We start from the raw sequence: 15,411 nt of genomic DNA, 5'->3' as shown, positions 1-15,411 counted from the left end.
CTGAGTTTTCTGTACAGTTTCACTGGTGTGTTGATAGTGTTTTTTCATCGCCCTCTGTACTTTTTCTGTTATGCCCCTGATGTATGGTAATGTTACCATGCCTGTGCTCATTTTTTCTGTTTTGTTTTTGTTTCTCTGGTTCTGTTTTTCTTTCTCCTTAACCTGTTGTTTCCCTTTGTTTATTGCCCATTTTGGGTATTGGCATTGCCTTAGCGCATTGAGAATGTGTCCGTCTTCTCCTGTTTGTCTTGTTCATCTGTTATGATGTTGGTTCTGTCATACAATGTTCTTACAACGGAGAGTTTGTGGGCTGTGGGATGTTCTGATGTCCACAAGAGATACTGGTCCGTGTGGGTTGGTTTTCTGTGTATTTTTATTTTGATGCTGCCATCTTCCCTGTGTGTAATGTTCATGTCCAGGAAATTTATTGTATTGTTTGTTTCTTCTTCATGTGTGAATTGCTAGTGAGCAGTCGAAACTGTCAGGTATGAAATAACACTCTAGGTCTGAAAAAAAGAACCTAATAACATAGAATATTGGAAGACCAAATGAATCTCATTGGACTAGATAGCATATAATGAAATGTGTCTGCAGAAATGTCTTTAGCTTCATGTTTTGGTGCCATGTTTAGGACAACTGATCATTTAAAAGGTATATTAGGGTTTTGAATTGTTTGTCACCATAGCAACCATCCTAACTTGGATTGCAAAGATCTGAATGTGTGTAGTTATCATTGTTGTTAATTAACTTTACAGACATTTTCAGAAATGTAGTTTTCTCAGATATTTTCATTTGATATAATTTATTCACCCCCTCTTGCTGATATCTGGAGGAGCCTTTAGCAACTATGGGTCAATTCTAGGTCCTAAAATAAACATTCCAGTAACAAGGATAAAATAACAGAAAGAGCCCAGCCAAAGGTGAATTTGTGTACTTACATCCAAACAAGACACATAACCAATGTAACTCAATGCCCCGCACTGACAGTCCAAACTTAAAGAGTCGGTCATCTCGATGTTTAACACTCTTTGTGTCCCCCACTGCTGGTGAAACAAAGGATGTAAGCAACACATACAAATAAATATTATAAAAATCTAACAAGTTGTTTAAGTCACATTTGAATACAACATTTAGTGTGACAAAAACACACCCACAACATAGAAGGACATCTTTCATTTGGCCTCTAGGGGAGAAATTGGCAGTGTCTTGCTCTTACTGAATACTGTAGGAGAATTTTGGAGGGTGGACATTGATTAATATTCAAATTAAAAGTAAAGACAACTTAAGAGATAGATGTAATGCGTATGTGGATATGGGTAATGAAGTATAGAGATGATGTTACACAGGCTGGCACATGCATGTTTGCTTTTTAGGAACGTTACATTGATTTACAGTAATTTTCTGTAGACTAATCCTAACTTTATCCATAGTTGCTAATGTCTAATCTTAACCTGAAATTGAATCTATTTTAACCCATATTTGATCTGTAAACCATGTTGTTGATCTAATAATGAAGCATTTGCATCATGGGGACCTGATCCATAATGGAGGCAGTTCTCCATGAAGACAGTGTATATAGACACAATGTGATAAACACCCACTCATCTCATTTTAATTAATTCTATTAATTATTTCCACAGAATATCTAATAGTCTAATCTTTCCAAACCTTATTAGGCTAGTATACTTCTAATCCTATTGGTACAGTATTACTATTACTATACTATTTGTTTTAGCCCATTACTAAGCATTTCTGAAAACATTATCAAAAGTTGGCTGTTACTTTTCAGTTGCTTTGAAGACAAACTTTGTGTTAGTTTTAGATATTAAAGTGTAAGCCTTATCATACAATCAAAATTAGTCAAAAGGGAGTACCAAGCCTGAATTAACAATAACAGAAAGGAAGGATAAACACACACATCATCATCATGAGTAAGCATAATACGTACATAACAGATATAGCGAACTTATCTGATAGACACTAAATAAAAGCAAACATTTGCTAGTGGCCCCACCTCCTCCATTCTCCCACAGTTCTCGTCTCATAGTTGTATACTTCCTCACATGTATACATTCAAACGGCACATAAAGTACGCGATGCAGTACATGATGCAGTAACATGCACATACATACAAATAAATAAATATGTTTTTTTTCTTCTCATAAATGCACTTGTGTCCGCAGCTCTCCATTTGAAAATCTGAAGGTGCATACATAAAACATTCCCAGTTGTTATTATAGAAAAGGTCCATGCATGTCTTGGCACTTCTGAGTTCAGCATTGAGTTTGTGCTTGTGCCATCCATTCTTCAGTGAAATTAAGTCTTGGTTTCTTATTCCATATTGGGACAGTGTTTGTTTATTTATGTTTCTCACAGATGGGTGCTGTCCTGCGTATCAAACCGATGACTATCTGAAAGGCCGGCGCTGCACTTCCGACTGTTTCCCTGATTGGGGACGATTGAGAGGGGATCTGGTCTGATTAAATACCTATGCATGAACACAAGAATGAGTAAGTTTACCAGGTGTGCATGTTTGTGTTTCTTTTGTGTGTTTTTTAATCTTCTATGTACTCACACAACATCATGCAGCTCCAGCCGAGTGTCCGGAGAAGGGTTGATGAGGATGTAGGACAGTCTGTTGCCTTGGTCGGTCATTCCATCTGACACAATAGGAAGAGAAGGATAAGGAAGACGAAGAAGAGAAGGAAAAGGAGACAGGAAATCACAGTATGTTTAGATATGCAGTCTGTACTGTATCTGGCCCTTTTTGACTTGCTTCTGGAATCACATTTTTACAGTCTTTTTAACATATTATTGAGATCACTGTTTTCTGCACATGAATCTTTGTTTGTGTGGAGTGTGTGTATTTTGGACTAACAAATTGTATTATTATTAGTCTGTACTGGATATACTTTAATTTAGTATTTTACTTTTGGGTCGATACATCAAATCAACTGTCATATACAGGATAGTAACCATCAGTATTTATGATTTATGATGATTTCAGCCCTAGTATTTCCAGTCTACACTGTCCTAAAGGCAAGAGGGAGCTGTTAACTTTAAAAACCGCCACTAAATGACATCACAAGATGGAACAGAGCATACTGAGTTTTGGATATGTAGACATTCTAATAATAAAGGAGTATGCAAACGTGTGAATGAAACAAAACACAACTTAGGTATGTTTTTGATGAAGAGTAAATTTTGTGTAATTAAGTAGTAAATTTTAAGTAAATTTAGTTGTAAACATCTATTGTTAGCATAGCATCAAGGCAAATGTCATAACCGGTCTGCTTACTGAATCCAGTGGGAGACAGGCCCAAGTGTTTCATCCTGGTCCGGACTAAGGCGTTGAGCTCTTGTCTCTCGGAGCGCCTGAACAGGGTGAGTCTCTGTTGGCTGATCCGCTCTGCCGCTCCCCGGACCCCCCTTGGCTGCGCTGGAAGTCCTCCCCCCTTTCCGGCTCAGTCTGCGTGCCCACTGCATGCTCTTCCTCCTCAGCAGCGGGTGGTCCGTGGTGTGGGATGAGGAGGAGATGGGCTCGGAGGAGGTGGAGTTTCGGTGAGAGCCTGACAGAAGAGGCTCTCTGCTCTCCCTGGTGTCCTCATAGTCCTCCACTGTGATAGACACTTGGGACTGGACACACAAAAATGGCTTTATACAAGCTGAAACATTATAGTATCATTTCTATTGATTAAAGTGTCCAAGGACATAGTTTTAATTATTCTAGTTTGGTGACAAATTAATAATTGTCTCATATCATACTGTAAATAACCTGCTTGTGATGGGAATGTTTATAGTATACTTTAAAGGTCCTATATTACACAAAATTGACTCTTGTGAGCTTTTAGCCATGTTATAATGCTGTTTCCTCATCCAAAAGATGTGTTTTTGTTTATTCACACATGTTTGAGTAACCCTGCATTGCTGAGCTGTCTGTATCTCCAAAGGCCAAAATGCTCTGACCTTGTGATGTCAGGTAGTGGTAGTTTTCTCAGACCTCAGAGCATGTGTGGGTGTGTAAATTTGGATGAGGTCCGAGACGTACTGTGAGGCCAGTCCATTCAAAGCTGTAAAAACAAACAATAAAATCTTAAAATCAACTCTTAAAACGAAAAGGAAGCCAGTGCAACAACACTACAATTGGGGTGATGTGCTCACGTTTTTTGGTTCCAGTTAAAAGGCGCACAGCAAAACTTTGGACCAACTGTAAGCGAGGAAGTGCAGGGTGGCTAATGCCAGAGAAAAGTGCATTACAGTAGTCTAAATGAGAGGAGATAAAGGTGTGCATGACCTGTTCAAATTATTTAAAAGATACAAAAGGTTTAATTTTAGTTAAAAGCCGCAAATGATAAAAGCCAGATTTAACACCCACGTTCACTTATTTGTCAAATTTAAAATCACTGTCAATAGTGATGCCACGGTTGGTGACACACTGTTTTACATGATGTTTCAGTGGGCCCAAGTCATTGAAGGGGTCAGCATTGCCAAACACAATGACCTTAGTTTTGCCTTCATTTAGACTTAAAAACTTGTGAGCCAACCAACATCACTAAGACAATCAAGGGGAGGCAGAAGCAGATATGAAGGATTTGTGTGTTAAACATGTGTGAATGAAACAAAACACAACTCCAGGTATGTTTTTGATGTTAACATAGAATCACGTAATATGGACCCTTTAAGGAAACAGCTTGTCCAGAGAAAAATGTCCTCAGTACAACCAAGAAAACATAAGCTGTCCAAAAATATCATATAAAGACATCCCTAATATTTAATGATGCACTTTTTATGACTTTAACCAGTCTAGTCTTGTAGTTATGAATGACTATAGAAGGTAAACATTTTGCATAGGGCACTCACAAATGTCCCTATGCACTATCCACGATTTTTATTTTTATTAAGGAACCGGGTCATACATTTCTACACTTAAAACTCAGACTAAAATTCGTAGTCAGTAAAAAGCCAAAATAGACAATATACGATATCATCTGGTTTGATAACAGTAACTAGACTTAGGATTAATAAAATATTTGGCACAGTTGTTAATTGTGTATTACATTTTATCCACTTGGGGGCAGTAGAACAGTGCACTGCAACAGCTTTGGCAAGTACGGACTAATAATAGCCCAACTACATCATAAACTCAGGATATTTTTAGCACTGTTATTTCTAATCAATTTCTGCAAGATTTATTTTTAGCTTTGTGATTTAGAATGGCTGCAGTCATTTTATAATTATTTACGTCTTTTGTCGCACAACAGCAGTAAATAGTGCCAGGAGATGTTGTTAATCACGTAAGCAATTATCCAGAAATTGCTGTGTCCTTTGCAATTAAAGTAAAGAGACAGTTTAATTCTGTGGAAAGACCATTGCCAATGAAAAAGTAACACTAAGATACACCGAAAATGTTAAGTGTCTGACCTCTGACACTGGCAGCTTGTGTGCTTCTGTTCTGTAAATCCCAATGGGAATGTCTCCGGTGGATGAGCACAGTTTCTGGTAAAGTCGTCCATAAGTTCTTATCCATAGATCATCTTCTGTTATTTTCATCTAAAACAAAAAGCTGTTTCTTGTCAAGTATTTTAGTGTTTCAGTAATATTCGTATGTGTACTCACGGCACATAGGAATCCAGACCCAGGCATGGAGTCCAGGCCAAGAAGCAGTCTGGCAATGGAGATCATGTAGTCTTTTACGAATGACTATAAAGAAAGAAAAGAAGTGAGCTCAAATCTATAATACTAATAATGTAGTGATAAGCTACTTCTGTACTTCACAGCGAGATAATCTCTGTTTAAGTTTAAGACCTATAAGTAAAGAATATGCAAAGTACAACTATTTATAATAATACATTCTCAGGAAAAGGTTGTTCTCAAATTGTCGATTGTTCACAAGGTTGAGCTATCACTAAAGTACAAATACAGCTGTAAATGTAGAGGGCAGTTAGATAGAGCTTTGACCCAAATGGACATAAATTGCAATTGTGTTCTTGGACAAGACACTAAACCCTCCTCCACCAGACAGGGATCAGAGCTGATAAGAATAAATGTGGTTAGTTTTTGAGCACCTGATACAGCAGTGTGTCTAGCATGCTAACACTGAAGACCTTCCCTGCAGCGAAGGGCAAGCGAAACATGAACACCAAGTTGGAGCCTTTTTCTCTTTCCTTCTGCGAAAAACATATCACAAAAATGAGAGCGGATACAAAGTTCTTCTTATAATAATTATCTGTCAGTAACAAATCTCAGTAAGGCACCAGATTTCTACGAATAATAACTGCAAACTTCATTATGGTGACTTGATATAGCATTATCAATCCTAACAGTGTGATTTCATTGGAGATGAGTTCAGCAAATGAAATTACAAAAGCTAAGTGCTGTGGGGTATAGGGAAACCAAAACTCAAGACTATAATTGGGTACAAAGTATACCCATTATAATTTTCATTAACGCATGTCATCACAATCAGTGTAACCCAGTTTTCAGTTCACAAGGTTAAAGCACGAGTGGAGGACCGTGTCAATAAATTATTCACCTTCTCGAGTTTGGACAGAGCCAGAGAGTAATGGTCTTTGACTTTGAACTGCATGAAGCGCATGTTGGCTGGATGTGTGAGCTCCGTGATGATGCTGAGAGCTGGAAACAATCTGCAGGAAAAAAAACAGTATTTTCTTTGTCATTTTTTGTTAGATTATCAGTATGGTATCTTGAAATCTGTCACAGTATCCGTTTATCATAGGGTACACAGTACACATGATAGGGTATACAGTACTCTACTCTACTCATTGATCATTATAAGACAGTACAGTTTGTCTTAATTTGGCTTTAAGTAATACTAGCATTGTGAAATATCCTTAAAGGTCCTTTATTAAGCTAAATTGACTCTTGTGAGATTTAGCCAGGTTATAATGATGTTAACTCATCTAAGACATACCTAGAGTTGTGTTTTGTTTCATTCACACATGTTTGAGTAATCCTCTGTTACTAGTCAGTCTACATCTCACAAGCTCAAAATGCTCTGTACCACCTTGTGAGTGTGTAGTTTTCAAGTTAACAGCTGCCAGGGTTGAAATCCAATCCAAATGATGCTAGTGAAATTGATTGGAGCTTAAAAATACAGTGGAGAACTTCCTGTATTACCACATAACATCACAGTCATTATTTTTGGTTTTCAGTGTTTTCTGAGAGAAGAACTCAGCCTAAATATGCAGGATTTGTGTGTTAAGCATGTGAATGAAACAAAACACAACTCCAGGTCTGTTTGTGATGTGGAAACAACATTATAACATAGATCAGAAAATATTGTAATATGGGCCCTTTAAGATAGGGAAAAACAGACCTATACAAAAAATATCAAGAAGAAAAATGGATTAATGTGCTCTTTAAATGTAACTAAATCACCCTCTTTTTTTCAGCACCATACCATACCTGAAAAGCGTTTGAACATTTACAATTGTCTTCGCGTCTGCCATGTAGTCCTCCTCTGCGATCATCGAACTCTCCTTGTCTACTACCACCATGGTGTCTGCAAACGTGACTCCACATCGCAACAAGCTGTCCAGACTGAAGAGGAGGGTGAGGAGCATCAACAGCAACAAAAAGAGAAAAATCATCCAGGCTACAGCATGAAAATCTAAGACTAAAGGAGCATGCTTAAAATGGTCTTCGTTTGGTGGTCTTACTTGTCAATGGAGCCCACTGTGTAGAAGACCATGGGGAACCAGCATATCGCCTCAAGGAAGTCTGCTTCAGGTCTAAAGCAATAAAAACACAAATAGTTTCGAGATTCCCAGTGATTGTGCTTTATGCAGCCTGTGATGAAGTATGGCCCCCCTAACCCCCCTCCTTTTTTATTTGTATGAGAAAATACAACTCAGACTAACGGCCTGTGGAGAAGAAAGACTGTGTCTGTGTGACTCAGCATTTGACTGCTGTTTTATTGAATTGTGCTTTGGTTTGGCTGCTGCTTATGAACCAGACGGCACTGACACTACAGAGGCACACAGAAAATTATCCTGGAAACAATTTATTTCACTTTTTGCACAAAATGATACATTATTTGTTTCTATTATGAATCACTTAACTATAAACAAATGGTTCTGAGTTTTCCATCTGAGCTCAAGAATTACATTGTCAAATATAATTTATGTTGATACTTCATCATTAAGTTTGCAAAGTCTTTAAAAACAATTTAAAATACAACTCAACAAAGGAAGGTAATAGAAAGTATATTCAGGCATGGTTCAATAAAATTTACTTGTTAACAGACCATGTTATAACTATGTTCCCTCATCATTAACTTAGTCAAAGTTGTATTTACATCAGTTTATGCATGTTTGAGTAATCCTACATGGTTTTGTATTTAGGCTTGAGTGCTCAGATAATCTCTTTTTGGCCATATGCCTCCAAGTATGCTCTATTGTATAATGCAAGCTGTTTTTACTTTAAAGTTCCTATATTACACAAAATTTACTCTTGTGAGCTTTAAGCCATGTTATAATGTCGTTACCTCATCAAGTTTGTTGTGTTTCATTCATACATGTTTCAGTAATCCTTTATTATTAGTCTATCTACATCTCCAAAGCTTAAAATGCTCTGCACCACCTTGTGATGTCATGTAGAGGTAGTTTTCAAGTTAATAGATACCTTTTAACTTTTGTTTAGCAGAGATAGGCAATTCCAAGTCTGAAGTCAACCAAATGATTCTAGGGAAGCCGTATAAAGTTTAAAAACAGAGTGGAGTACTTCCTGTATTGCCACATGACATCACAAGGTGGAAAAGAGTGTTTTCCATTTGAGAGAAGAACTATGCAGGGTTGTGTGTTAAACATGTGTAAATGAAACAAAACAAAACTCCAGGTATGTTTTTGATTTGGAAACAACATTATAATCAGAAAATAGAGTAAGATGGGCCCTTTAAACTACTTCACTTAGCCTAGAATATCTTTTTAATGCTAGTAAAGTAACAAAAACTATATCTCAGTGCAGTGACCGCACTTAACTAAGAATAAACACAGAGAATGATGCTTACATGCTCTCCAGCAGCAGCACAATGGGGTTAAGCTCCTTCCTGGGTCTATAGTAGGCACGCAGAGGCACTATAAAGTTGTACAGGCCATTCCCTGCGCTCTCCGCCGACACAATGATCAGTTTGTTTTTGAAGCCATACGAGCGTGCATCCTCAAAGGGGATGTGGTGACAGGCCTGGGACACGAGCACAACATGAAACATGGCTGTAACTGGGGTCAGGACCTCCAGGATCAGACCACACACAAACCTTATCCATACGCAGGCAGCAAAAAGGCATCTTCTCCTGAAGCAGATGGCACAGTGCAGGTGAGCTGCCGATGTATGGGGAGTTCAGAGGGTACCCTTTCACCCATCTGCAACACAGCAGTACAGGGACTTTGAAAGACAAGCTGTTTCAAGTATGTTTATTTAGACAAGCTTTGACTACTTATTTGGAAATTTATATCATTTATAATGAATGTATGAAATTATAATGTGATTTTTTGTTTGCTTTTGGACTGTAACTTCCCTGAATGAAAAGCATGTTATAAACATATTTAAACAAATATATTAGTGGCACTTTCATTTACAGTTATTGTGAAAAAATGAATAAATAAATAAATAAATAAACCTTTATAACAAAGTGTAATTAAGGTGATTACTCATGGGCTCATCTGTCATTCTATTCTTTCGTAGTACTATTAACATAATTAATATAGAAAAAAATGCCAGGATTTCCTGGCAAGTGGAAACATGACTGCAAAAACATCATATAGTAGATCTTAGAACACATAATGCTATTTCATACTTAACACTCTGTGTTCACTGTACGATAATGTATAAATATATATATATATATATATATTATATATATATATATATATATATACTAACTGTACTTCTTCTTTGTCCTGACCCATTTCAAAAATTTTGTTTCTTTGCCTCAAAACACAGACACTTCTCAGTCTGAACTGTTTGACACTACAAAGTAAACAGATCAGACCCATACGAGTTATCTATAATTCAATCACTTTTTTTTGGCAACTGTTCAGATTTTGTTGATGAAAGTGGGTGTATTTATTATGTATCAGTAAAACAAAATTCTGCAAAATCACAGGGATACATACTCGCTGTGGCGAGCCCACCAGTGCGCACTCTCATCTCTGTCGCTGTCCTCTTTACTTTCCCCCTCCCCCTCATCTTCAGACTGGTCTGCCAAAAGGTCAAAGGTTGAGTGGCTGACTCCGTCCACCAGTTCCAGGACAGGGGCGATGCTGTGCCGCCTCTCCTCCGCAGAGTCCCCCATGGCGGGCAGAGCAAGAGTGTTAGCCCCACTCATCTCTGTCCTGGAGCTGCTTCTGCTGCCCCTGCCACTGCCCAGACCTGTGCCCACATCCTGCCCCTCTGGACTGCTGTCACTCGAGTCGTGGAGATCAATCGCCACAGTACCTAAAGTAAGAGCTCAAAGTTACTCTTCTCAAAGTAATGTGAATCCTGCTTCTCTCATTATAGAACACTGTTTCTCAAAGTGTGACCTCTTCAGATTACTACTGTAAAGGCATTTGATGTTCAAGTCCTGTTCTCTATTTTAGGTATGCACAATCACATTTTTGTAATACCAATACCTTTACTCAATACTGGACTAACCTCATGGGTGAAGACCTTCCAGTATTACTACAACTTATTGTTTAACACAGTTAATGTGACAAATCAAAACATCATTACTTTCAATAATGTCCTTCACAAAAACAATGAAGAAATTGCCCCACTATGTCAAAAAATTGCTGTTAGCTACCATCATCAATATATGCATAACAATATAGATAGCCATATTTGTACTGAGTCTGTATCAATATCCTCATCCGCAGTCGTCCTGTTTGAGAGCATTTGTTCCAAATGGCTCCAAACTCCATATGCCAGGTTGGTGTGCAAAATTTTATCTTATTTTCTTGTCATTTTGGTTCCAGATTTAGGTCCTAGCATCAGTTTCCATAATACATGAGCCTCACATGGTTTATCCTGATGTATGAAGAGAAAATTACAAGTCAACTAATTGAGCTTACTACCCCCTGGTTATATTTTAATTTTGGTCTGAGTTGGTCAAAATTAACTGCTTCACTATTTCTTTATTGTTTAGATCAGGGACTTATTTTCTTCAGTTAACGTGGTTTGAAGGTCAAAAATGTATAAAAAACTTTTGGAACCTCTGACCCAAGAAAAGATCTAAACTAGCCTTGAACACTACCTCATTAATCCTGCATTTTGGCCCCTGTCCAGTAGGAGGCGTGTTTGTAAAGCAGAGTACAGTACTGTGTGACATTTCAGTTGACTTGGCAGATGCACTTATCAACGGTGACTTTTAATCGGATACACGCTAGAGCCACTGAAGGCTATTTTCCAGACAAAAGCTCATGCTATCTCATATTTGCCCCGTTATTTCCCGTTTGTAAACATGTTCAAATACCAGGGGTGGAAAATTACTTATTACAAATACTCACATGACTGTAATTGAGTAAATTTTCTGACTAATTGTACTTTTTACAGGTTTTAAACTTTTAATTGAGTATAATTCTAGCCATGTATTGTATTGTTCTAGTTGACAACATTGAATCACCAGCTCTGATTGGTCAGAGAATATGAAAAAGAATATGTAGATTGTGTTTTCAAACAACTTAACTGTATAATTAAGTTTGGTATAAAAGACGGATCTAAAATTTACTAGTACTTTGAATAGTATTTTTCTTTTGCTTGTATAAAATTTTAGCAGCACTATTTGCAGTTGTAAGTATTTTTTTTTTAGCTATGTAACTGTAATGTAGTAACTGTAAAGGTGCATTGTGCACCTTCTCTGCTGGAGGGTCACCTGCTTGTCTCTATGGAGAAGCACCTAGAATGTGCCACAGTATGGTCATTGGTCATAAATTCATGAATCTCCATGGAGACTTATGCAAAATTACTGGTTAGATTTATGGAGAGCAACCCCACTCATAGTAAGAATGGATGTTTTTTAAGATATCTGAGAAATAAATAATACCTGTAGTTGAATAAATGCAAGACGAATGTGTTTGATACTATACTGTGGGCAATTTAAACCAAAATATCAACATCTACAAGGAGAAAAACAACCCCTCCAGAAAATTACACAGTGCTCCTTGCGTATACATTTTCAGCACTTTTTCCACTACTGTCAAATACATAGAATAACAAAAGAGTATTGTGGGCATAATACTACAGGACTGACCCATGCTGGCAATGATGCTGTGAACTGGGAGACGAGTGAGTCCATGGTAGATGCTTTGGTGGACCCCTCTCCCATCCCTCCCCCGCTGCCCCAGGACGGCTCCCGGTGACCGCGCACGAAGGCGGAGTTTTCTTCTTTGGAAATGTTGATGTAAAAACAGGTGTCTGATGCGCCCATGATGTGGCAGGGGCCGGGGTTCAGCAGGATGTTGGTCGTGTCTAGTCTCCGCACTCCTATCAAACACACCCCATATCTGCAGTAATAAAAAACATTGTGCATATTTAATAATCTAATCTAATAATCTAATATGCAAGTTTATGACTTTAGTTATACTTATATTTGGATTTTAAATACAACAATTTAGTACATTACAACCCAACTGTTCAGAAAATTAATAATATCCACACAATAACATGAATTATTTATAGTCCATCCATCCATCCATCCATTTTCGTCCGCTTATCCGGGGCCGGGTCGCGGGGGGAGCAGCCTAAGCAGGGACTCCCAGACTTCCTTCACCCCAGACACGTCCTCCAGCTCCTCCGGGGGGACCCCGAGGCGTTCCCAGGCCAGCCGAGAGACATAGTCCCTCCAGCGTGTCCTGGGTCTTCCCCGGGGCCTCCTCCCGGCGGGACATGCCCGGAACACCTCCCGAGGGAGGCGCCCAGGAGGCATCCGGAACAGATGCCCGAGCCACCTCAACTGGCTCCTCTCGACGTGGAGGAGCAGCGGCTCTACTCCGAGCTCCTCCCGTGTGACTGAGCTCCTCACCCTATCTCTAAGGGAGCGCCCAGCCACCCTGCGGAGGAAACTCATTTCGAGCGCTTGTATCCGCGATCTCGTCCTTTCGGTCACTACCCAGAGCTCATGACCATAGGTGAGAGTAGGAACGAAGACTGACCGGTAAATCGAGAGCTTCGCCTTTCGACTCAGCTCCCTCTTCACCACAACGGTCCGATACAGCGACCGCATCACTGCCGAAGCTGCACCGATCCGCCTGTCAATCTCACGTTCCGTCCTTCCCTCACTCGTGAACAAGACCCCGAGATACTTGAACTCCTCCACTTGAGGTAAAGACTCCCCACCCACCCGGAGAGGGCAAGCCACCTTTTTCCGGTCGAGAACCATGGCCTCGGACTTGGAAGAGCTGATCTTCATCCCAGCCGCTTCACACTCGGCTGCAAACCGCCCCAGTGCACACTGCAGGTCCTGGCTCGATGAAGCCAACAGAACAACATCGTCCGCGAACAGCAGAGATGAAATCCTGTGGTCCCCAAACCGGACCCCCTCCGGCCCCTGACTGCGCCTAGAAATTCTGTCCATAAATACAATAAACAGAACCGGTGACAAAGTGCAGCCCTGGCGGAGTCCAACATGCACCGGGAACAGGTCTGACTTACTGCCGGCAATGCGAACACAGCTCCTGCTCCGGTCATACAGGAACTGGACAGCCCTTAGCAAAGGGCCCCGGACCCCATACTCCCAGAGCACCCCCCACAGGACACCACGAGGGACACGGTCGAATGCCTTCTTCAAGTCCACAAAGCACATGTGGACTGGTTGGGCAAACTCCCATGAACCCTCGAGCACCCGATGGAGAGTGTAGAGCTGGTCCAGTGTTCCACGGCCAGGACGAAAACCACACTGCTCCTCCTGAATCTGAGGTTCGACTATCGGCCGGATTCTCCTCTCCAGTACCCTGGCATAGACCTTACCGGGAAGGCTGAGAAGTGTGATCTCCCTATAGTTGGAACACACCCTCCGGTCCCCCTTCTTATACAGAGGGACCACCACCCCGGTTTGCCAGTCCAGAGGTACTGTCCCCGACCGCCACGCGATGTTGAAGAGGCGTGTCAGCCAAGACAGCCCCACAACATCCAGAGACTTCAGGTACTCAGGACGGATCTCATCCAACCCCGGAGCCTTGCCACCAAGGAGCTTGCCAACCACCTCAGTGACTTCGGCCAGGGTGATGGATGAGTCCGCCTCCGAGTCCCCAGCCTCGGCCTCCTCCTCGGAGGACGTGACGGTGGGATTGAGGAGATCCTCAAAGTATTCCTTCCACCGCCGGACAACGTCCCCAGTCGAGGTCAGCAGCTCTCCCCCCGCACTGTAAACAGTGTTGGTGAAGAACTGCTTTCCCCTCCTGAGGCGCCGGACGGTTTGCCAGAATCTCTTTGAGGCCGTCCGATAGTCCTTCTCCATGGCCTCCCCGAACTCCTCCCAGCTCCGAGTTTTTGCCTCCGCGACCACACGGGCTGCAGCACGCTTGGCCCGCCGGTACCCGTCAGCTGCCTCAGGAGTCCCCCGAGCCAGCAAGGCCCGATAGGACTCCTTCTTCAGCTTGACAGCATCCCTTACTTCCGGTGTCCACCACCGGGTTCTGGGGTTGCCGCCGCGACAGGCACCACAGACCTTACGCCCACAGCTCCGAGCAGCCGCATTGACAATAGAGGCCGAGAATGAAGCCCACTCGGACTCCATATCTCCGGCCTCCCCCGGAATCCGGGAGAAGTCCTCCCGGAGGTGCGAGTTGAAAGTCCCTCTGACAGAGGGCTCCGCCAGACGTTCCCAACAGACCCTCACTACACGCTTGGGCCTGCCAGGTCTTTCCGGCTTCCTCCTCCGCCAGCGAACCCAACTCACAACCAGGTGGTGATCAGTTGACAGCTCAGTCCCTCTCTTCACCTGAGTGTCCAAGACACGCGGCCGGAGGTCAGATGACACGACGACAAAGTCGATCATCGACCTCCGGCCTAGGGTGTCCTGGTGCCACGTGCACTGATGGACACCCTTGTGCTCGAACATGGTGTTTGTTATGGACAAACTGTGACTAGCACAGAAGTCCAATAACAAAACACCACTCGGGTTCAGATCAGGGAGGCCGTTCCTCCCAATCACCCCTCTCCAAGTGTCACTGTCGTTGCCCACGTGGGCGTTGAAGTCCCCCAGGAGAACAACGGAGTCCCCGGTCGGTGCACTGTCTAGTACCCCTCCCAAGGACTCCAAGAAGGCCGGGTACTCAGCACTGCTGTTCGGCCCGTAGGCCGACACCACAGAGAGAGACCTGTCCCCGACCCGAAGGCGCAGGGACGCGACCCTCTCGTTCACCGGGGTGAACTCCAACACACAGTGGCTGAGCTGTGGGGCAATGAGCATGCCCA

General features: G+C 41.6%; 1 protein-coding gene across 1 annotated transcript in view; it reads right to left on the bottom strand.

Moving 5' to 3' along the window:
• Positions 1 to 915: 915 nt before the first annotated feature.
• The window catches only part of LOC110167986 (potassium channel subfamily T member 2), a 74,303-nt gene continuing 59,807 nt past the window's right edge, over positions 916 to 15,411 (bottom strand). Inside the window, 16 exon segments of the mRNA XM_055152854.1 lie at positions 916 to 2,488; positions 2,576 to 2,660; positions 3,299 to 3,409; positions 3,441 to 3,636; positions 5,422 to 5,550; positions 5,617 to 5,700; positions 6,066 to 6,167; positions 6,533 to 6,644; positions 7,426 to 7,560; positions 7,680 to 7,751; positions 9,029 to 9,201; positions 9,275 to 9,380; positions 10,152 to 10,347; positions 10,417 to 10,455; positions 12,248 to 12,332; positions 12,365 to 12,500. Of these exon segments, the coding sequence (XP_055008829.1) occupies positions 2,371 to 2,488; positions 2,576 to 2,660; positions 3,299 to 3,409; positions 3,441 to 3,636; positions 5,422 to 5,550; positions 5,617 to 5,700; positions 6,066 to 6,167; positions 6,533 to 6,644; positions 7,426 to 7,560; positions 7,680 to 7,751; positions 9,029 to 9,201; positions 9,275 to 9,380; positions 10,152 to 10,347; positions 10,417 to 10,455; positions 12,248 to 12,332; positions 12,365 to 12,500 (1,879 nt within the window). The 3' untranslated portion in view covers positions 916 to 2,370.

This window comes from Boleophthalmus pectinirostris, unplaced genomic scaffold (genome assembly GCF_026225935.1).
Source record: "Boleophthalmus pectinirostris isolate CB_2022bp ecotype Guang Dong unplaced genomic scaffold, ASM2622593v1 HiC_scaffold_17, whole genome shotgun sequence".
NCBI classification, from domain to species: domain Eukaryota; kingdom Metazoa; phylum Chordata; class Actinopteri; order Gobiiformes; family Gobiidae; genus Boleophthalmus; species Boleophthalmus pectinirostris.
This window is presented reverse-complemented; position numbering and strand designations above follow the sequence as displayed.